The following is a 24,064-nucleotide window of genomic DNA, read 5'->3' on the forward strand; positions in this document are numbered from 1 at the left end:
CAAGCCACATGTAGGGCCATATGTGACTAATAAATGCAATACTGTGAGAATATTGGCACTGGGGCACACCGTCATTCTCACAACACAGGGATGCACCATTTTAAACCCAATTTGGTGCATCCAATATGGAGGACTGGGCTGGCAATTGTCCCCCAGCATGGCGCTCCATATTTTGCACTCCATGTACATACCACTTATGTGGAAAGTAATAGGTGTGCATGCAGGTTAAGGCCAAACGTTTGCTGGCATGGATATGGGTGTGTAAGGAATAGTATTGGCAGATCAGGTATTGATGTGAGTCTACACCTGGGCACATAAATGTAGATGTAATAGACCTATGGATACCAGCTTCCTAGTTGTCAGCCCTCCTAACATATGGTCCACTCCCTGACTCCATCTATGAGTGGGCATGCCTTGGTGAATGACCATGACAGTTGAGATGATGGATTGCATGGCCATCACCCTTTAGGCACAGGGGGAGAGGAATACCAATATTGTAGGTAGATGTTATGCTCACAGCGTAGGTGACAGTCATATTGATCAGGCTTGCATGTGTACCTATCAGCACTGACTCCTTATGGTTACCAACTGCATCCCATCCTCCTAAAAACATATTCAAGTTACTGGTGATGTATGTTTGAAAACTGCCACAGGTGATGAGGAAATTTGGGCCTGATCTATGTGAAGTTTATGCTACCTTTGCATCATTACATTTTTCACAAAAGCTTTGCACACCTCATTTGGTTTGGTTCCTAATATTGCTGTGCATCGCTTTGGTGTCAATGAAATGATGCTAAGGCAGGATTGTTGTTGCATTTATCAGGGCCATTGTCTTTTCCAGAATGTGAGTTGGACTGCATGTGTAATTAGATGTAGTGTGTAAGGTAATAATATGTACATACTCCACACAATGCTGACACTGATGGTTGCCTGTCTCAATCTAACAGCTGCCAACATGAGCAATGAGCAACTGTGAGCATTCCAGAAGAGGGCAGTCCGCTACAGACATATCCTGGCAGTGGAATCTGGGTTCTGGAGGATGGCATACCACTATTGCGCTGAGAGATCAACTGGGGAATGGCAGGCATTCACCCAAGGGGGCACCACACTGGCAGTGGTCACACAGAGGAGACCAGGCTCCACAGCTGGGCAGGGGGGCACAGCTGCCACCACAACTACAGCCCCAGCAGCAACACCTTCCACATCTGTGCATCAACCCACAATACCTGCTGCCATGGACCAGAAAATGCTGCAAGATCTGCAGAAGGACGTGACACTAGTCTTGAAAAGGTTGGACAGTTTGGAGAAGGAGGTGGCAGCCAATATGAAGAGACTAGAGTACATCAAAAAAACCTCAAAAAGGCAAAACTGTGATTGGCTTTTGTGCTCACAACCCCAGTTCTGTCCCCTCCCTCCTCATTTGTATTAATGTTTCATAGTGGGTTTTAGGGTGTTAGTGTTAGGTTACAGTAGGTATGTAGTTTAGTTAGGATAAGTGGGTTTGGGGGGTGGGTTTTCTACTTTTTACATGTAACTTTGTGGGTGGGTGGGTGTTTGCATGGGGGTAATGTTGGGGTATATATGTGTTTAAAAAAAAAAGAAAACATTAAAAATCCCCCAAAATATATATTTGTTTAGGTATAGTTAGTATTTGTGCAGTTTAGTATATGTTGTCCTGCATGTGTCTCGTAACATAAGGGAGGGGTGGGGGGGCAAATGTTTAGAGTGCATCGTTAAATGTATTAGGTAAGTTTAGCATAGGGTAGTTAGGGTCAGTTGTTGGTTAAGTATAGTTAGAATAGGTTAGGTTAGGTTAGGTTAGGTTAGGATAGGTTTTCTTGATTCTTTTAGTTTAGTTTCATTGTTAATAAAAATGTTTGGGTACTCCCTTACTTTATGTGTCATATGCTTGTGTCTCAGGGTCTTCCCATCATTGCACAGTGAAAATTGTGTGTTAGCCTAGGGATTACGTCTTGCCTCCAAATCCCTCTCTTGACATGTTCATCACTTGTTTACAACTGAGCCATCACATTGGCAGCAACAACACATCTATTTGTCTATGCATCTACCATTCAGTGTACCCACCATTCAAGGTGACTATGTTTACTTTGCACTGGACAAGTAGGTGTGGTAATTCAGCTGTCTGTGTTAGGGTACTGTGTAGGAATGATGGGCACGGTGACACATCTGACAATCTATCCTGCAAAACTGACCATTCGCAATTACAGATGAGGTTAAGTACCTCTGTTTCACACCAATGTGATCTACTGCTACTCCCAGCTGACGATACTGCCCGAGGACTGTTTCACAGCCATTCCTGCCGTATGTAGTGGGTGAAGCATACATGTTGCTAGACCTGACAGCCCTTGGGTGGTCACCCCTAACATTTTGCCTGCTTCCCTCCACTTTTTAGATACTGTTTTTGCTGGTTTTAAGACTCTGCACACTTTACCACTGATAACCAGTGCTTACGTGCGTATGCTCTCTCCCTTTAAATTTGGTAACATTGGATCATACCCAATTGGACTATTTATTTTACTTATAAGTCCCTAGAAAGTGCACTATGTGTGCCCAGGGCCTGTAGATTAAATGCTACTAGTGGGCCTACAGCACTGATTGTGCCACCCACGTAAGTAGCCCCTTCACCTTGTCTCAGGTCTGCCATTGCAAAGCCTGTGTGTGCAGTTTCACTACCAATTTGACCTGGCATTTAAAAGTACTTGCCAAACCTTAAACTGCTAAATTAGTTTTTACACTGAGATTTTGCTACAGACTGCAATTGTCTCTAACTTTCCAATTGACAATTCATGTTCCTCTGCACTGAACAACACTTCACCCAAGCATGTTCTATGACATGTCCCCCAACCTAGGACTTGTGTTGTGTCACAATTGTATGGATTTCACCAATGGGGTCATTGACCCGGACTATGTATATATTGCACTACAACACTTGTAAATAAACACCGCCTACACAACCAGCATGTCTTTGTGTATTTTTTAACACATCTACTATGCTTAGGAATTGTGATGTGTGTAACCATGTCTTTAGTCACAGAGTGTCAGTACAAGAGTGCAAGAATATAGGTGTGCATATCTTCTCACAAAGTTCCTACATGATAAATGACCATGCTGGTCTCATACCCAACAAGCAATTCACTGAGTATGTCACAAATGTAGAACACGTGTTAGAAATGGGGTCTTTGGTTGGCAGTCAGGTTACCCCCTGTCCAAATAAAAGCCCTCACTCTAGTCAGGGTAAGTCACACACAATCCAAGATTATCCTGTGCCCACCCTCTGGTAGCTTGGCACGAGCAGTCAGGCTTAACTTAGAAGGCAATGTGTAAAGTATTTGTGCAATAAATCATACAATACCACCATATAGCACCACAAAAATACACCACACAGTGTTTAGAAAAATATATAATATTTATCAGGATAATTGTAGGTCAAAACGAATAAAGTTGCAATGTGAATTTGTAGAGATATCACTGAAAAGTGATATAAAGGGGGTGATTCTGACCGCGGCGGACGGCGGTCGCCGCCCGCCAAGCGGTTCCCGCCGAAAGACTGCTCCGTGGTCAAAAGACCGCGGCGGTCATTCTGGCTTTCCCACTGGGCCGGCGGGCGACCGCCGAAAGTCCGCCCGCCAGCCCAGCGGGAAACACCCTTCCCACGAGGACGCCGGCTCAGAATGGAGCCGGCGGAGTGGGAAGGTGCGACGGGTGCAGTTGCACCCGTCGCGGATTTCAGTGCCTGCAAAGCAGACACTGAAATTCTTCGTGGGGCCCTCTTACGGGTGCCCTTGCAGTGCCCATGCCATTGGCATGGGCACTGCAGGGGCCCCCATGGGCCCCGCGGCACCCCCTACCGCCATCCTGTTCCTGGCGGGAGAACCGCCAGGAACCGGATGGCGGTAGGGGGTGTCAGAATCCCCATGGCGGCGGAGTGCGCTCCGCCGCCATGGAGGATTCTCAAGGGCAGCGGGAAGTCGGCGTCGCCCGCCGAAAGTCCGCCCGCCAGCCCAGCGGGAAACACCCTTCCCACGAGGACGCCGGCTCAGAATGGAGCCGGCGGAGTGGGAAGGTGCAACGGGTGCAGTTGCACCCGTCGCGAATTTCAGTGCCTGCAAAGCAGACACTGAAATTCTTCGTGGGGCCCTCTTACGGGTGCCCTTGCAGTGCCCATGCCATTGGCATGGGCACTGCAGGGGCCCCCAGGGGCCCCGCGGCACCCCCTACCGCCATCCTGTTCCTGGCGGGAGAACCGCCAGGAACCGGATGGCGGTAGGGGGTGTCAGAATCCCCATGGCGGCGGAGTGCGCTCCGCCGCCATGGAGGATTCTCAAGGGCAGCGGGAAGTCGGCGGTACACCGCCGACTTTCCGTTTCTGGCCGCGGCTGAACCGCCGCGGTCAGAATGCCCAGCGGTGCACCGCCAGCCTGTTGGCGGTGCTACCGCCGACCTCCGCCATGGCGGTAATTACCGCCAGGGTCAGAATGACCCCCAAAGTGTCTTAAGTCTTTAAAAAGCAAACAAAGTCTCTTTCAAGCACAAAGTACCTGGTTGGGAGTGGAAAATCTCCTCAGAGGGCCACAGAAGAAGAGATACGTGGAAAAATGGTGTGTGCGTCGATTTCTCACCAGCACACACGGACTTGCGTCGTTATTTTTCACGCGGTGAAGTCGTGCGTCGTTTTCCGGTGCGCGGACAGTCTCTTTCTGTGGATTGCGGGGATTACCAGATGGATGTCCCGGGTCTGTGAGTGGATTCTCCTGCTTGTTTTCCGGCTGCGTGTCGTTCTGCAGGGCTGTGCATCGAAGTTTTGCTCTCACGGCAGGCGTCGCGTCGATTTCTCCTCTGGAGATCGGGCGGCGTTGTCCTTGCGAGGCCGTGCGTCGAAGTTCCGGTCGTCCTGAAGGCGTCACGTCCATCAGCGTCGGTGTGCGGCGTTTTTCTCGCCGCGGAACAAGCTGTGCATTGAAAATTTCGCCGCACGAAGCGTCCAAGTGAAAAAAGAGAAGTCTTTTTGGTCCTGAGACTTCAGGGAACAGGAGGCAAGCTCTATCCAAGCCCTTGGAGAGCACTTTCACAGCCAGACAAGAGTTCAGCAAGGCAGCAGGGCAACAGCAAGGCAGCAGTCCTTTGTAGAAAGCAGTCAGGTGAGTCCTTTAGGCAGCCAGGCAGTTCTTCTTGGCAGGATGCAGGTTCTGGTACAGGTTTCTTCTCCAGCAAGTGTCTGATGAGGTAGGGCAGAGGCCCTGTTTTATACCCAAATGTGCCTTTGAAGTGGGGGAGACTTCAAAGAGTGGATAAGAAGTGCACCAGGTCCCCTTTCAGTTCAATCCTGTCTGCCAGGGTCCCAGTAGGGGGTGTGGCAGTCCTTTGTGTGAGAGCAGGCCCTCCACCCTCCCAGCCCAGGAAGACCCATTCAAAATGCAGATGTATGCAAGTGAGGCTGAGTACCCTGTGTTTGGGGTGTGTCTGAGTGAATGCACAAGGAGCTGTCAGCTAAGCCTAGCCAGACGTGGATTGTAAGGCACAGAAAGATCTAAGTGCAAAGAAATGCTCACTTTCTAAAAGTGGCATTTCTAGAATAGTAATATTAAATCCAACTTCACCAGTCAGCAGGATTTTATGTTACCATTCTGGCCATACTAAATATGACCTTCCTACTCCTTTCAGATCAGCAGCTACCACTTCAATACTGTATGAGGGCAGCCCCAATGTTAGCCTATGAAGGGAGCAGGTCTCACAGTAGTGCAAAAACGAATTTAGGGGTTTTACACCACCAGGACATGTACACTACACAGGTACATGTCCTGCCTTTCACCCACACAGCACCCTGCTCTAGGGGTTACCTAGGGCACACATTAGAGGTGACTTATATGTGGAGAAAGGGGAGGTTTAGGCTTGGCAAGTACTTTTAAATGCCAAGTCGAGGTGACAGTGAAACTGCACACACAGGCCTTGCAGTGGCAGGCCTGAGACAAGGAAAAGGGGCTACTTAAGTGGTTGGCACAACCAGTGCTGCAGGCCCACTAGTAGCATTTAATCTACAGGCCCTAGGCACATAGAGTGCACATTACTAGGGACTTATAAGTAAATTAAATAGTCCAATCAGGTATGATTCAAGGTTACCATGTTTTAAGGGAGAGAGCATATGCACTTTAGCACTGGTTAGCAGTGGTAAAGTGCGCAGAGTCTAAAAGCCAGCAAAAACAGTGTCCAAAAAAGTGGAGGGAGGCAGGCAGAAAAAAAGTTAGGGGTGACCACCCTAAGGCTGTCAGGTCTAACAGGAATTTATGAGGTATTCATGACAATTGCATAGAATTCTTACTGTAATTCCTGACTACTGCTCATGTTGCAGAATCCTGAGCACTTACGTGCTCTAATGTGACAACTGCGTATTCTTGCAGAATATTAGTAACTTGTGTAACGTTCTGACAACTGCTAAGGTAGCAGGGTATTACTTACATGTAATGTTGGTCTAATTAAGTTTTGTACAATACAGTTTATTTTTACATACCTCTGTGTTGTGTTTAATTTGTGGTGTGCTTTTTGCGTCACGTGTGTTGTGTGTGTTGTGCAAATGCTTTACGCATTGCCTCCGGGTTAGGCTGACTGCTCGTGCCAAGCTACCAAGTGGGTGAGCAGGGGTTATCTTGGACGTATAACTCCCTTGCCCTGACTAGAGTGGGTAGGATCTGCCTGGCTTAGGTGCATACCCTAGCCAACCAGAAACCCCATTTCTGACAGGTAGCAATATGCAACCTTGTTTTAAACCTTTGCTCGTGAAGAGCTCTTCCGATATTACTGATGTGAATGATGTCTCAGTGTCCAAGGTGGCAGTCACTCTCAATATCAAATCTGGTGTTGCCCATCTATGGAATCTGAGGTACAATCATTTATGATGCATGCTATCATAGGGTTTTCAAAGTCTATAAAAGTTGCCTATGGTGTGGAATCCTTTGTTTGTGTGGTTTAATGGAACAAGGGTGACAGTTTAAGAAGGTTGTCTTCAATCTTCCACAGCCACACGATTCTTTTTTTTAAAAAAGAGTTTAGCATAGCTTGAACTTTCAACATCCAGTGGAGTAATGAGTTGTTAATTAGATGGAGTGGTGTCTATCCTTCTTCGAAACAGGAAATAAAATGGATCCATACAGGGCTTTGTTTGTACAAAATGGTTAGATAATGTACCTGCCAAAAAGTTAATGTAGGCCTTAAAAACCAGGGCTGGAAGGCAGGTCAGGAAGGCAGGTCAGGTGGGAAGTACCCTGAGTGTATTTCGAATTCAAGGTTTACAGATCATGGGTTCAAGGTTTAATATCTCATGCAATGCAGTGCAGAAACGTACGCTGTAGCTCTGCATTGCATAACAGAACAGGACAGGGCCATATCTACTATAAGTTACTGTTATACCAGACAACCTTAGGGTGGTCTTCCCCCAAGTTTTTGCCTGCCTCCCTCACTCCTTTTTTCTGATATCGTTTTGCTGGTTTTAGGACTTTGCACACTTTACCACTGCTGATCAGTGCTAAAGTGTTTGTGCTCTCTCGCCTAAACATGGTAACATTGGCTACTACCAAATTGGCATATTTAATTTATCTATAAGTTCCTAGGAAAGTGCACTACCTGTGCCCAGGGCCTGTACATTAAACGCTACTGGTGGGTCTGCAGCACTGATTGTGCCACCCACATAAGTAGCCCATTGACCATGTCTCATGCCTCCCATTGGAAGGCCTACGTGCAGTTTCACTGCCACTTCAACATGGCATTTAAAACTACTTGCAAAGCCTAAAACTCACCTTTTTCTACATATAAGTCACCCCTAAGGTATGCCCTAGGTAACCTATAGGGCAGGATGCTATGTAGGTAAAAGGCAGGACATGTAGTTATGGGGGTCATTCTGACCCTGGCGGCCGGTGGCCGCCAGGGCCACCGAGCACGGGAGCACCGCCAACAGGCTGGCGGTGCTCCCACGAGCATTCTGACCGCGGCGGTTCAGCCGCGGTCAGAAGCGGAAAGTCGGCGGTCTCCCGCCGACTTCCCGCTGCTCGGGGGAATCCTCCATGGCGGCGGAGCGCGCTCCGCCGCCATGGGGATTCTGACACCCCCTACCACCATCCTGTTCCTGGCGGGTCTCCCGCCAGGAACAGGATGGCGGTAGGGGGTGCCGCGGGGCCCCTGGGGGCCCCTGCAGTGCCCATGCCAATGGCATGGGCACTGCAGGGGCCCCCGTAAGAGGGCCCCAAAAAGTATTTCAGTGTCTGCTTTGCAGACACTGAAATACGCGACGGGTGCAACTGCACCCGTCGCACCCCTGCAACTATGCCGGCTCAATTCTGAGCCGGCGTCCTCGTTGCAGGGGCATTTCCTCTGGGCCGGCGGGCGCTCTTTTGGAGAGCGCCCGCCGGCCCAGAGGAAATGTTTGAATGGCCTCTGCGGTCTTTTGACCGCGGTGCGGTCATTTGGCGGCGGTACCTTGGCGGACGGCCTCCGCCGTCCGCCAAGGTTAAAATCACCCCCTATGTGTTTAACATGTCCTGGTAGTGAAAAACTCCTAAATTCATTTCCCACTACTGTAAGGCCTGCTCCTCTCACAGACAAGCATTGGCACTGCCCTCATATATTCTTAAGTGATAGATTCTGATCTGGAAGGAGTAGCCCTTTCTTGTTTGGTACTGCCAGACTGTTAAGAGAAAATCGTGCTTACTGGTGAAGTTGGATTTAATATTACTATTTTAGAAATGCCACTTTTAGACAGTTGGCATTTCTCTGCACTTACTGCCATCTGTGCCTTACAGCCTGTCTCCTTTTCATGTCTGGTCTGTGCTGGTTGACAGCTCCCCTTGTGCATTCCACCAAGACAGCCATAAACACAGGAATCCCAGTCACATTGGCATTCATCTGCATACTGAATGGGTCTTCCTGAGCAGGAAGAGTGGAGGGGCTCACACTTACATTTCAAAGACCAGTGGTCTGCCCTCACACAAAGGACTGATAACCCCCCACAGGGTCCTGGCAGACAGGACTGGAATGGGAGGTGAACTTGTGCACTTCAAAACTGCTCTTTGAAGTTTCCCCCACTTCAAAGGCATTTTGGGGTATAAAAACTGGGTCTCTGACCCCACCAAATCAGACACTTCTGGACCTACACCTGCACTCTGTCAGAGGAACTGCCTGGCTGCCCAAAGGACTCATCTGGACTGCTTTGTTGAAAGGGACTGCTTCCCTGCTTGTTGCTCTGCTGCCCTGCTGGCCTCTAACTTAGCTGGAAGGACTCTGCCTTCCCTCTGAAGTGCTCTCCAAGGGCTTGGATGAGCTTGCCTCCTGTTTCTGAAATCTCAGGGCCAACAAAGACTTCACCTCTTCAAAGAAACTTCTTGTGCATTGAAAATCAACACAATGCCGGCAGAAATCGAAGCAAAGCCTACATCATGGCTGGGAAATCACCGCACCACCAACTGGAACAACACAGCACCGACTTCCCAATGGAGAATTCAATGCAGATCCTGCCTTGCAGATGAAAATTCAGCACATAACTTACCGGATTGATGCAGCGCTGCTCCTTCTACCAGCTCATCAAGGATTTTCAATGCATAATCCCTGGGCATCAAAATATCCCCACATCTCAGTGATGAACTAAGACTGTGAGCCTGAAAACGAAGAAACCCCTTGCAGCGTTGGAAAGAAACGACGCATCGTATGTGCTGCATCAGAAAATCCAATGGTACACCTTATTTTTACAAGCATCTCCTCCTCTGTGGTCCCTGTGCATCTTTATTTTTGATGCTCCTCAGGGACTGTGTGTAACAAAGAAACAACTGTTGATTTCCAAGGATTGAGATTATTCCAAACCGTTTAAAAGTGATATTTCAACTTGTGCTTATTGGATCTTTGTCGTTTTTATATGTCCTGGATGGTACAAGGTCACAGTCTCTCACCTGGGTGTCACACCTACAGGTGTGCAGGGGCCAGGACGCACTATATCCCATGTACTCACGACTACACACTGCTCGCTGGCGGTGACTAAATATTATCTATTTTTTCTAAACCTGTGTAGTATATCTTTGTGGTCTTTTCACTGTGTTACTGTATGATTTACTGCACAAATACTTTATACATTGCCTTCTAAGTTAAGTCAGACTGCTCAGTGCCAAGCTACCAGAGAGTGGGCACAGGATAATTTGAATTGACTGTGACTTACCCTGACTACGATTGCGGTCCCTTCTTGGACAAGGGTGTATACCTCTGCCAACTAGTAATTTCTGATCTGAAAGAAGTAGCATTCTCATGTTTGGTATGGTTGGAATGGTAGTGAAAAAGTCTGCTTACTGGTGAAGTTGGATTTCACCTTTAAAAAGTAGGTATTTCTCTTATCTTATTGCTCTCTTTGCATACAGCCTTTCTCCAATCCATGTCTTGTCTGTGCTGGCCATAAACACAGGACACTCAGCTGCATCTGCAATCATCTGCATACTAATGGGTCATCTTGAGCAGGAATAGTGGAGGGGCTCTCACTTACACTTCAAAGCATAGTGTCCTGACCTCACACCAAAGGACTGATAACCCCCCCACAGAACTCCTGGCAGACAGGACTCAGTTATAAGGGGAACTGGTGCACTTCACAACCATTCTTTAAAGTCTCCTCCACTTCAGAGGCACATTTGGATATGTATATTGGGCCTGTGAGCCCGTCAAATCAGACACTTCTGCAACTCCAACTGGACTCTGTCAGAGGGTCGGCCGTGCTGCCCAAAGGACCCATCTTGACTGCTTTTCTGGAATGACTGCTTTCCTGCTTGCTGCCCTGCTGCCTACTGCCTCCTGTCTCTGCTGGAAGGAATTTGTCTTCCCCCACAAGGGATCTCCAAGGACTTGGACTGAGCTTGCCTCCTGTTAAGAAGTCATAGGGCTGTCAAAGACTTCACCTGAGGGAAAAAATCTACTGCGCCAGAAAACCGACGCAACACCTACAAAAACCAATGCATCACCTGCAGAATCAATGCAGCGCCTGTCTGTTGGCTGAAGAATCGCCACAGTGCCCCCCGAATTGACACAGTTTCATCATCAAGCATGTTTTGGATTATCCATGCATCGCCCTGGGTGTCAAAACATCCCCACACTGCAGTAAGGAGCCAAGGCTGCCCACCCTGAAATTGACGCATCACCTTGCTCGCGAGGAAAGAATCAATGCATCACCTCTGCCACACTGGAAAAATCAACACATTACTTTACTTTCTGATGCATCACCTCCTCTGTGGCCCCCCTGCGTCATTAATTTTGATGCAACCCAGGTATTGTGTGTTAAAAAGACACAACCACTGATTTTTATCGATGAAAACCCATCTAAACCTTTAAAAAGTGATATCTTGAATTGTGCATATTGGATTTTTGTCATTTTGGTCTTGTTTTATTCAGATAAATAAATATTACCTATTTTTCTAAACTGGGGAGGATTACTTTTTATGGTGTTTTCACTGTGTTACTCTCTGAGTTATTGCACAAATACTTTACACATTGCCTTCTAAGTGAAGCCTGCCTGCTCTGTGCCCAGCTACCGGAGGATGAGCACAGGATAATTCAGGTTGCGTTGTGACATACCATATCTAGGATTGTGGTCCCTATATGAACAGGGTGCAGACCTCTGCCAAGTGGAGACCCAATTTCTAACAGTTAGCAACTCCTAAACTGGGATTGGCACATTTCAAAAACTTTTCTTTAAGTCACAAAGCCCAATTCAGAGTATTTGGAATTGTAAATAAGGTTTGGTCATCTGGTCCTTAAGTTCTAGTGTAGGGTACATTATGAAGGTACTGTCATTATTTTAGCAGTCTGCAAACTTGCATAAATGTAAATTAATCAGAGTTAAACTGACCAATTGACCTTGGCTAGGAAATACCCTTATCGGTCCCACACACAGAGAAGAAGATGGTGCACACCTTTTTCAAAGTAAAATTTTGCACTACCTGGGTCAAACTAATTTAAAATCATTTAAACAAAAGAAGTGTCATGGCATATGGGTAGTTCAACAGGTGGACAAGCAACAAAGTGGTAATACAACACTGCTGGTACCAACGCACCATCACTTAACTACAGCATTTTAATATCCACAAAGTTTAAAATGATTAAAATATTTCATTCATGCAGAACAGGTTATGTTTACTTTCTCACTGATCAAGGTTTTCTGGCAGTGGAGTAAATCTATATTACATCTAAAATAGTTCTAGCCAACAGGAAAGATAGTGTATGCTGTGCTGTATTGATTTGTATTACAGTTATTAAAATCCACCATTTCTACTGGCAAAAGGTTCATGCACAATCTTTTATCACAAATTAACAGTCTAGTAATTAATGATGTAAAGTTAATGTGTATTTTGTAGATTTCGAAAATAATTAATTGACTCTCCTCTGGATAAATGTGTAGACAGGAATGGATCAAGCCATTATTGTTGCAATATATTTTTTTCTCTTATTTTTTCATTTCATTTATTACTTCATTCAGATACTTAGAAAAGCGGTTTTGCACGTTGGGCACGCTATCATGAGCAGTGCAATTGCCTTATTACAGATATTTAGATTCCACTGCATGGCCGCCATCGAATGTTCCCTGGGTCCAGCAAACTGACACTTATCATGTGTCCCTCACATCTTCACTAACTATCTTAAAGGGACCAAAGGCGAAAGGACTGACTTATGGAAACTCCTAAATATGTGCGATTGTACTGTTCACCAAACACCATGAGTTGTATAGGTTCCCATGAGCCACTTTTAATGGTGTGGCCACAATGATTTCACCAGTGCCTGTCATAGTTCACTGCAGTGCACAGTTTTAAAGTTGTTCTTTAGTGCAGTGATGTTTGCTGCTCCACGCCAGAACATAGCAGCAATCTCACACTATGAGCCTAGCTTAGAGCGGGGCGAGCCACTCAAAGCTCGAGCCAGAGGCCTGGCTCTGGCTCAGCTTGAGGTCTTCTTATAACCTCGAAGCCAGAATGAGAAGCCCTGGCATATGGCCACTTGTACTGATAATATGTCATCAGGCAACTGGGTTTGATCATGGCCTCGGTCAGCATCTAGTGCTTCCAGGCAAATCATCCCTGTGTACTGAAAAAAGTGTGTGTCTTTTGAGAGCGCTCTTATGCCATTGGGCATTAAGTAAAGCTAAATAAAACTGCCTTGAATAAAATGTAGATTCTACCTCTCACCCCCGTTCTAATCTCACCTTCTAACTAAGGTCAAAGCATTAACATTTGAAATCAGAAAGGGAAATCCATACAGTGACTGTACAGTGTGAAACTAAAAAATCTGTGATCAATCCCAGTGTCCATACTTGACCATCTTGTGTGATCCTGGGCAAACACTCATATTTATACTTTTTAGCCCTGCATTTCCATCATTTTTTTTATGCTAAAATGGCGCAAATTAACAAAATACAATTGTGGCCCATGTTTTTTACTTTTTGACGCAAACCAGCTCCGGAGCTGGTTTGCGTCAAAAAATTTACTGGCGGCTAAAGCCATTCCTAGGCGCTATGCGGGTGCCTTATTTAAGGAATTACGTTACCCGGCGCAGCGGACTTGTCAGAGTAAAAAAAAAACGACTCAAACCAGGCAGCGCCAGCGTAGGGGAAAATGGGGTTTGTGCATCAGAAAATGGTGCAAGTCAAGTTTAAGGCAAAAATCATGCCTCAAACTGGACTTGCGCCATTTTTTGACGCACAAACCCCATTGAAATGACTCCTGTCTTAGCAAAGACAGGAGTCATGCCCCCTTGCCTAATGGCCATGCCCAGGGGACTTCTGTCTTCTGACTTCTGTCCCCTGGGCATGGCCATTGGGCACAGTGGCATGTAGTGGGGCCCAAAATAGGCCTCCCTATGCCACTTTAAAAAAATAAAAAATATATAGTTACCTCATCTTACCTGTACTTACCTGGGATGGGACCCCCCATCCATGGGTGTCCTCCAGGGGTGGGCGAGGATGGCAGGGGGTGTCCCTGGGGGCAGGGAAGAGCACCTCTGGACTCCTTCCATGGTCAGAGACCATGGAAGTGAGCCCACAGATCCCTTAATGCCTGGTCTGACCTAGGTGTTAAAAACGGTGCACATCAGGCTTTTGACACACTTTCGGCGCAAACAGAGTATAAATATGCCCCTGAATTTTGTAAGTTTGCACCGCTTTTGCGTCAAAAAGCTGCGCAAATGCAGCGCTAAAAAAGTATAAATATGGACCCTTATTTCACATAGCCTCCTTTTTCATTCTTACATATGACAACACCTTTCAATAATTGAGTTCCGAGCGTGCACTGTACAAAAACCTTTTTTTGTGTTTGATAGCTTAAAACGCTGCTCTCTATAAAAAGAACAAGGCCAAATTTATGATACATATGGCAACTGCCTATGGTCTTAATTCACTGGCGTGCATCCTTTTCTGGGAGGTTGCAAGAATGTTTCCCAATTCATGATTAGAAACTTTTACTTTAAAGAGTTATACTCTTCAAATAATCTGTAGTGAAGTGAAATGATTCTGTGAGTTAATGAACTAGGCTCTCATTAATTTTGAAGGCACCTTATCATATTTAACAAGATATTCGTTGAATGATTTACATGCCTAATATTTTCAGTGTTCGGCTCATGCTTGGGTTTTAAGAGCTGGCTGTGGCTCGGCCCACCTGTAGCACAGCCCCACCCTTTGAAAGAGAATCACAACTGAACCCATACATGCTCCTTGGTGGAAAGTCTGCTGACGACCCATACTCGACTACACGTTCTGCTCCAAGGATTTTCAGCTCACGTTTGAAAAAAAGGTTTGCATTCACCAGAAACCCAGTCAGCGCCAGAATCCCTTTGGAGGTGTTTGTATTCTCCCAAATGTGAATCTCGTTCGCTCCTTCCCTCTGGTTGAAAGTAATGATGGTTTTGTATGAGTGATGTATACTGGTTAATAAAAGGGAGGGGTTGTTGGTACCTCTGCAGACTGCCCTTGATGGGGGCCAGCAGAAACTGTAACACTGCTGTCTGTGTGTTTAGTATTAGGAGAGCTCGTGTTGAGTCACATAACGGGTCCGAACACTATAGTGTCTATTGAGGTTTATAGTTTTCACCTCCTTTTAAATGGACAACCTTGGGAGCGTTTCCATTTCCAAATTTGTGACTGCAGTAGGTTAAGGTGCAAATCGGAGAACTCCCCATTTCGAATTAGCGGACGAGGAGTGCTATGTAGTTTGCATGAACCACAGGACACGCATGCATTTCAAAAGTGCATTTCAAAAAACTATCACGACTTTAATTTTTTTTTTTTCATCCTCATTTATCTTTCAAATTGCCCTCATGTGACCGATAGTGGGGGGCAGCAAAGGTTCTCACCCAACTGCTCACCACCCATCCCTGGCCTCATCACCCCTGTCCGGGACAGACTTTCCACCCAAACTTTAGAGCGAAAAGTAGAGGGAAGGATATAATCATAGGATCATGTCTTACCTATTTCTACCTCCCTGCTTCCCAACCATTGCTCCAGCGGATTCCAAAATCTGATCCTCTTACAAACTTTGTGACAGTCAAATTTATGATAGTAAATTAGAGAATTTTTCCATTCGACAAAAGTAGGGGGAACAGGGCTGATCCATTTCCTACAAATCTCCCTTCTTGCCACAAGCATCATATAAAACAACAGTTTAGCTCCATCTCTACCCATCTTCTGTGTTTTATATGAACAGCCAAACATCACTATCAAAGGTCTACCTTTGGGCTTGAGGGAAGAATCTCATTAATTGCATCACCCACCTCTTGCCAAATCTTACGAAGTAAAGGACAGTCAATACACATATGTAGTCAGCTGATGCAAAACCACACTTCTTACACCTCACCACATTATCTTGCCTCAGCCTGGGCAGTTTTTTGGGAGTCCAGAAGGCTCTGTGGATAAAAAATAGATGATTTCTCCTTAACACAGAGGGTTTAACAGTGTTATACAGAAGTGTGGTAGATACTTGCCAAAGGTCTTTAAGCTGCGACTCCGGCAAGCACTCCCTCCAGATTTCTTCTGGGAGGTTAAATTCCCCATCCACAATATCCATCATCAGCCAATACCATCTCGCCACTTCTTTCTTCATCGGACTGTCCAGCTGCATCTGGTCCACCAGTCCATTAGTACTTCCCACTTCCTCTGTCACATTCCCAACCCAGGACTTCATTTTAAGGTATTTAAACTTAGACAGCCCTCCTCCTACCTCGATATTAAGGTTATCAAAGTCCCTAAGTTCACCATTATAACAAAGATGTTTCCATTGCAAAAATCCTGCCTCTTTAAGGGCAGTAGCCAGGGTGTCTTTAGTCCACTCCGGGAGCCAGGAGAGTCCCAAATCGCTGCATACTCATTATAATATGACAACTTCGTGATCTTCCTCACCTCAAACCACAGCACTGCCCAATCATATAATAACTTAAATCATTTTTTTTTATAGAACTTCAGATCCCCGATCTTATACAAAAAACTTCTCTGGACGTCTTGACCTTCTATCATAGCAGTTAACACCTGCCCCAGCTCAGAACGGTGTAATGCATAAAAACTCTGCCTTACATTTTTTAACGGATATGCCCATGCATAGTACTGTATATCAGGGGCCAGCAGACCACCTTTTTCTTTCTTTCTCCTAAGCTTTTTCCATGATATACGAACACCTTTCAATGCCCAAATAAAACTGCTAATTTTCCCCTGCAATTTCTTTAAAGCAACCTTGTTAAACATTAATGGCAATACATTGAAAATAAAAGTTAATTTAGAGTCAATCACCATTTTTACCACGTTAATCCGACCTATTATAGTTAGTGGAAGATTTAGCCATTTTCTCAGTAAATGATCCACCTCCCTCGTAACCCGAGCAAGATTTGTTTCTGCCATTTTACTTATATCATGTGTCACTGTGATCCCCAAATATTTAACCTCTTTTTTTGCATTCACTACGTCATTTAGTTCCATATTCCATGCCAACGACTTTAAATGGTTGTCAATTTGTAAAGCTGTTCAGTTCAGCTGCGGGCTTTGAGGAGCAGAACAGCAGTCGCCTTTTTCTTCTCATGCTAAATATTGCCGGTAGTTCAAGTATATAGCCACACGGTGGTAGTACACAACCAAATTTGGACGGTTCCCTTTTTTTCTTTTTTCGTTTCTGTAGCTCTTGCTCTTTCTCTGCAAGCCGCTTGCTGGTAGAGCCAACGACCAAAAAGACAAAAGTCCCAGATGGATAATTACTGCCTGGTAATCTCCATTGCCTTTGATTGAAAACAAAATTTACAAATGAGTAAACATTCACGTTCATTCCCGCGTTAGAATGTTCCACTACAGACCTGGCAGCATCCTAAAATAAAAAAATAAAACACTCTGGCCCATATTTATACTTTTTTAGCGCCGCAAACGCGGCGCTAAAAAAGTATAAATATGGGCCTCTGTGCGCTAAGTGGGTGGGGAATTTGAAGGACGGAAGTCACAACTAACCACATCATCCAAACCTCCGGTTAAAAATTTAAAATAAAAAGCCAAGCAAATCTAAGCTTCATGCCGATGTCTCACCCCGCAAATAGACATCCGTCATGCTGCAGGTCCCACAATCACAGCTGGAGCCTCTGTGTGTATGTGTGCGGGGGTTGGGGAGGCGGAGGGCGGGGGGCTGCAGCTATAACACATCCCTTGTATGTTATATACGAGGTCCATAGAAAGGTTCATGTGCAGGACTGCAAATGTCCCCTCGGTGGCGCTGTGGTGAACAGTAGTTGAATTCCCACCGTGACCGCGCTCTTGGGCAATCTACTGCTGTACCTTCTCTCACTTCGCTGCTGAACCGTCAATGGGCATACAGGAGAAAATGACCTGCAAGTAACAGCGTTAGAATAAGATTCCAACGGGAAATAAGGCTTGAATTATATCATCAAAAGAAAGAAAATTAGGAGCTAAAAGGATGATCACGACACAGAGCGAACAAAGAGCAGGTGACAGGACAAATTGACAAGAGCGAGGGAACACTGTGGAGAGCTTGGGACAGGGCGCGGGTGTGAGAGGTGCGAATAAAATATGGAAAGAAACACACGGTTCCTTTATCACAGGCTCTGTACAATCATTTATTGAGAGATGTTCTCACTACAAAGAAGCCAAAACATTGGTTGTTTATATGCAAAAGTTTGTGCAATTTGAAACGTTTCTTCGCTGACGAGATAACTGTAAAACGCTATTGTGACCTTTGGTAGAAGACTTGAAATCGTAGCAGGGGGTAGTTCAGCCTTCCATCCTTTCGATGTTGGTAACTTGAGTAGAATAACCAAAACTTGCGTAAAGTAACACGTTCATTGCAGTGCTTTAAAATGCCAGACGTGCGGTATGCAGCACTACTACACGAAACAAACCGTTATGTTTAAAGAAAGTGTCATTTGCAAGCCAAACACTGTTCTCTCTCATAAACGTGTTAATTACACACTTTGTCCTGTTTGACGATATGCTCAATATGATTTCAGACCAAGGAAGCCCAAAATAAGAATAAGAGGTGTACGCAATGATTACTAGTGACAAAGGGGGCAGATTTACAGATCTTTAAGGCAACACGGTGCAGCAACCAAGGCCCAGATTTAAGAAAAGTGGCGCTCCACTTTTCTTGCGCCCTATTGTACCCCCTTTATGCCACCATGTGTGCGCTGTATTAATGATACAGTGCACCATGGCGCATGTTAGGATCAATAGCGTCATCATTTCTTATGCTACTATGGTACTTTGCAGGATTAGCGCCAAAAATGTTGGCGCTAGTCCTGCAAAGTACTTAGAGGCCCTTTATAAAGAATGATGTGCCTCAATTTAATGTCTGCACTGAGTAGGCATTAAAAATGATGAGAATAATAGCTCATAAGAATCTCATAGATTCCACTGCGTCATTTTTCTGAGCATCCTAACGGAGGAACGCCCCCCCTTGCATACATTATGCCTGCACAGGCATAATGTGGCACAAGGGTTTACAAAGTGGCGCAATGCATGCATTGCACCACCTTGAAAATATGGCACTGCATTTTTGCCAACCTAATGCCACATTAGCATTAAAAAAATTACGCTAATGTGGCACTAGGCCTAAATCTGGGCCCAAATTTGCTGAGCCATGTGTATTAATATTAGCCTACTGTTGCTGTCTTCCCTTATGCTTACGCTCTAAAAGGCTTCCTTTTTTGGAAACGTCCTGAACAACATGGACGTTTCCCATGCAAGCGTAACCATGCTTGCCAGAACAACAACTGCCTTTTTCTGTGCATTAACCACGCGTATGCCAAACTATGCATATGCGTGATTAAGGCCCAGAAAAAGGCATAGTGGCTCGGGAGAGGATGTGGTGAGGTAAGTGGACCTCGGGCAGGGGTGGGTGGTAGTTTTAGGAGAGAGGTGGATTAAGGGCTTGGGGCGGGAGGGGGGTCGGGTTTTTTTTTTAGGAGCAGAGTAGGGGGGTTTGGGTATTTCATTTTTTAGGGCTTACTGTGAGGGGGTCGGGCTAGTTTACTTAGAGGGAAAGGTTTAAGGTCTCAAGGCGGCTGGGGATGTCAGGGTAGTTTTGTTTTTTGGGGAAGGGGTGGGGGTCAGGGTAGGTTTTTTATTAGGGTTCAGGGCGGGAGGGGGTCAGGATACTTTAGTTTGTAAGGAAGAGTGTGGGGGGTTAGGATAGTATTTTTTTAAGGCTCAGGGCGGGTGGGGTGGGTCCGGGTAGTTTAGGTATTAGGGGTGGGTGTTGGGCCTTAGGGCTGGTGGGGTGGTGTTTTATGATAGAGCCACACAAGCCGTTTTGCATGCCGTTTCCACACATGCCTTTACTAGGCATGCTTTTACAACAAAATTTGTTGTAAAGACATACATGTTAAAGGCATGCATGGAAGCAATGCGTCTGTGGTTCCGACCTCGTTAAGGCATGGGTGATTCCAGAATGCGTGGTTCCATCGCACAATCTTCTTTGTGTGATCCACAGCTTCACAGAGATTAGAGTGGGCTGGTTAGTTTAGGATTTGTACTTGGAGGACATTTTCCCAATACAAATGTGAATGTCTAGACAAACGTAGTAGGGTCCCCTGCAGTGAATAGGTGCTGTGAACTACAGCACACATGTATTGCATGATGTTTTTGAAGAAATTCAAGGATTTTTGTTCGATAGTAGTTTCTTCCAGGAGGCATTAGTTTTTTAATCTAAGCCAGAGTCTATTTTAATAAACCTGGCTTTGCGTCACAAATCTGCCCCAGTAATGTCCCCTCGAGGCAGTGACACAAAGCAGCACAAACACTTTTTTGTTTTAAAGAAGTGCACCTTTCCAGCGTAAAGTACCTTTTGCCGTAGAGAGTAAATGCCAATACGCTGCAATGCACTGATTTAAACGACAGCGCAAACTGTTAGGTTAGTAAATTAGGCCAAAGCTGTCTTTCAATAGTGGAACATGCATTGACTACTTGCATTTCAATGTGTCTCTTTTCGCTCCACAGACTTACTATCTCTGCTGAGTGTCCCATGCAGCTGGAAGACTTCCCCATGGATGCTCACGCCTGCCCACTAAAGTTTGGAAGCTGTAAGTACTTTTCTGCGATGAGTTTACACTGCGCATGAGCCACCTCAGACATAGGCTGGGCCGCCGCGGTAATACGCGCCTCTAATCCCCGCTCACCTCTTGCTCAATGTGCTTCTCCTGATCCAAATCGGCTTTAGCGGCTGTTGTGTCAGAGCTCTTTTCTAGCCATTTGAGGCGGAATCAAAAGGTCTGTCCATAAAAAGGGGCATTTATTTCAAGCCTTTATTGCGCATTACTGACCTTCTGACAAGGGTTCGCTTGGATCCTGTCTTTAAATCATGTGTGGTGTGCTTCGACATGTAGGGCATTGTGTTCATATTTTGAAAATGACGTAAGAGAAGGTGCATACCATTAAATTACGTTTACTGTGTTTTGTCATGCTAGCACAAAGAAGTGCATCAATGTCCTGGGCATGGGTGGGTCCAATTCATTTACATAAAGCGAAACAGGTGAAATAATTTTGCCTGTGGAGCAAAATTGTGCTCCAAAAACTATTCAAATTCGTTTCACAGACAAACCTGTCAGTTGTGGGGATTTCACGCACTCCCCTCGGTTTGTGCACCTTGTGTGGTTCTCCCTTGCACGAATAAACCCTGGGCGTAGATCACGAACAACCGAGTTATCTCCGAGCCAGGCAGTGTGCCTGACCCATGTTGTTCTCTCCAGCTCTTCATTTCACGAGGGAGCACTCTACAAGATGCACAAACAGATTCACGGTTCGAGCGCCTTTTTTCTGCCACAACAGGGGAAAGCGAATGAAATAGAAATTCATCATAATTTCCTTCCTCGCCCCACTGAATAAGAAAAATAAATGTCCAGGCCTAGCCCTGATTTAAATTAATTCGGGCTCTCTCGGAAAATCTCTCAGTGCTTGAGCTACAAGCAGCACAGCTCACAAAAAGCAGAAGGACAACCACAGGTTCGTGTTTCTGCCTGTGTTGTCTGCGGCTCAGGCACTAATTTACACAGACACCGAGTTCATGTATGTGCAGTAAACAGCGCGTTTTTTGTAACCCCTCTATTTTGCACATATGCACCTTCTTAATGGCATGATCCCTAATATACATACTAAATATATGACCTTAGCATCGGGGTACATCATTTCATGTCTGAGATTCTTCTGATGGTAGCAACATTTTCTTAGTACAGCGCTCTTCTGATCACTTGGGCTATTTCCAGGGCCGCTGGAATTATGTATCAGGGAAATACTAAATTATGTGGCAAGGATTACTAATTTATGTGACAAGAAAAGACCATATTATGTGACATAATGCAGCACATTATGCGATAGTATTAACTTATTATTTTGGCATTTTTACACGATGACAAAGTTTTAACCAGTCTGACTCCCAAATACAGCACTAAGCAACAGGAAGATTATAAGCAAACAGTTGCAAAGGGCCTTCCACACATGCCGCTGCGTTTTTAGTAACGTTTGATCCAGTTAAGCCAAAAACAGAAAAAAATACTACATTCAGCAGAATATTCAGATGATAATGCATTGATGATGGATTATGCGGCAAATGTGACAGAAAATGTTGCAGCAGCAAAATCACATCATTCCAGAAGCCTTGGCTATTGTCTCCCACATATCAAATACCTCACATTAAATAATGTCATATCTGATTTCTGCTGTCCTTCTACATATGTCCTGCAGTCGTTTAATTTAGGATTTTGACAATTTGAAGCGTATTTGGGTATTATTTCACGACCTTCCTCCCTTTCTTTTTCTGTCTTATAAATTATTACACTTACGGTGGTTTAATGTTGACATTGGATCTGCTTCCCGTGGGAGGATTTGCACTAGAGCATGTCTTTCGTTAATTCAATTTTCATTGGCTAATTTCACTTTAAAGTCTGCAATCATAGGTTGATCACACGGCCCATTCCAAGAGGCATGACATTCCCGACTGAGCACTGATAATTTCCTGGAAGCATTAAGCTGGTGTAATGCCAAGATTGCTCATTGCATAGCCTTTTCGTTAATGTTACATTTTCATTAATCTGAATATGAATTATGGCTTTTCTCACGAGTACAGCTTTATGTTAAGTTTTAATGTCATTTTTACTATGACCTATTATTTTTAGTTGCAAAGAACCCTGATGACAAAACTGCCTTTTGACGTGGAAAAATGTTCTTGTAAAAACCAAACCGTTACGCTTTTCTAGCTTTGGATTATTGTTCTTGCACATTTAATGATCATTTATTACATATCATACACAACACTCAGTGCAAAGCAAGGCGTAATTAGATGGATCGTGTTGTGATTGGTTCAGCAAGAGGGGCACAAGCGTTTTTTCTGTTACATACCAGTACATTTTCTGATGTTTTCGTATCTTACAAGCTAGTATATTTTCTGTTGTTTTCCTCTCATACATGCTACTGCAGTATAGTGAATTCCTAAGGTTTTTAATGTAATTTAAAATCTTACTACTTACTTATATATCTCCCCTTTAAACTTTGTATTTTTCAGTGAACTTCTATGGTTGTTTTAACGTAAAGTACTATGTTATTATAACACGTCTTTGTTCACCCCTGTGGGTACTATGTACCTCACTGTTTTTGATGGAAGGGTTGGCCACAGAGTATAAACTCCAGCCACATCTTGTGCCCCAACCGCAGTGGGTGGCACCCCTCCACAGGCAGCAAATCAAGAAGGTCTGGTTGGTCAGGGGATCCCTACCTTGGGGTCTTACATTCTATTTAATGTTTTTCAGTACTTGGGGATCGAGTGTGTGAGTCCTGTAATGGTGGGCGCAATATTTGTCTTCATGTTGTTTCCTCCAAACACATCCCTCGGTCCCGCAGGTTTCCAGTGGGTCCAATCAGAAGACTCTTTTGCCATACTTTCTATGGTGTCTTTTATTGCAAACAACATATATACCTATTTTTTAACCTAAATTTGACAGAATGGCTGAACAGCTATACAGGAAGTCCTAAAATACATTCTTTATGAATAAATATACTGCTTTCTGACACAATGGTGTAATTCGGTTCAAATGTTTTTTCTGTATCACTGTTTAATTTTCCGTATAAAAATTGCATGGTGGAAAAGGTGTTTTGGGATCCCCCTTTTCTTTGCACCCACTTTACAGATCTCACCAAAATGTTCCTGGAAGGAGCTGAGGTGAATGAACTTTCGTTTTGTAAAGTTTTGTAAAGATTTGTGAAACAGTGCCAAAGTTCATAGCAAAACAAAAAATGCTCTCCCTATGGAAAGGCTGACACTTGTATAAGCTACACAATGGCTACATCCACTTTATATTATTATATAAGTATGACGGGAGGGAATAAGAAAGATGGATGAACAAGGAACCTTGGGAATGGAATGATAACGAGATCCCCCAAATAGGGCAATAGTCAGTACCTCACCTTAAGTCTCTGATTCCAGTGGTGGCTGGTAACATTTGAAAGTGGTGGGGCATAAGTTGGGTGTGACTTTAATGTAGCAAGTGAAGCGAGCAAGCCTAATGGAGAAACGTGGGG

General features: G+C 44.9%; 2 protein-coding genes across 2 annotated transcripts in view; one reads left to right on the forward strand and one right to left on the reverse strand.

Moving 5' to 3' along the window:
* Positions 1 to 24,064, reverse strand: part of GABRB3 (gamma-aminobutyric acid type A receptor subunit beta3) — an 887,545-nt gene that overhangs the window by 713,626 nt on the left and 149,855 nt on the right. The gene's annotated exons all lie outside the window — the stretch shown is intronic.
* The window catches only part of GABRA5 (gamma-aminobutyric acid type A receptor subunit alpha5), a 560,773-nt gene that overhangs the window by 189,531 nt on the left and 347,178 nt on the right, over positions 1 to 24,064 (forward strand). Inside the window, exon 6 of the mRNA XM_069204278.1 lies at positions 20,495 to 20,577. Coding sequence (XP_069060379.1) covers positions 20,495 to 20,577 — 83 coding nt within the window. The remainder of the gene's footprint in view (positions 1 to 20,494; positions 20,578 to 24,064) is intronic.

This window comes from Pleurodeles waltl, chromosome 8, assembly GCF_031143425.1.
Source record: "Pleurodeles waltl isolate 20211129_DDA chromosome 8, aPleWal1.hap1.20221129, whole genome shotgun sequence".
Taxonomy (NCBI): domain Eukaryota; kingdom Metazoa; phylum Chordata; class Amphibia; order Caudata; family Salamandridae; genus Pleurodeles; species Pleurodeles waltl.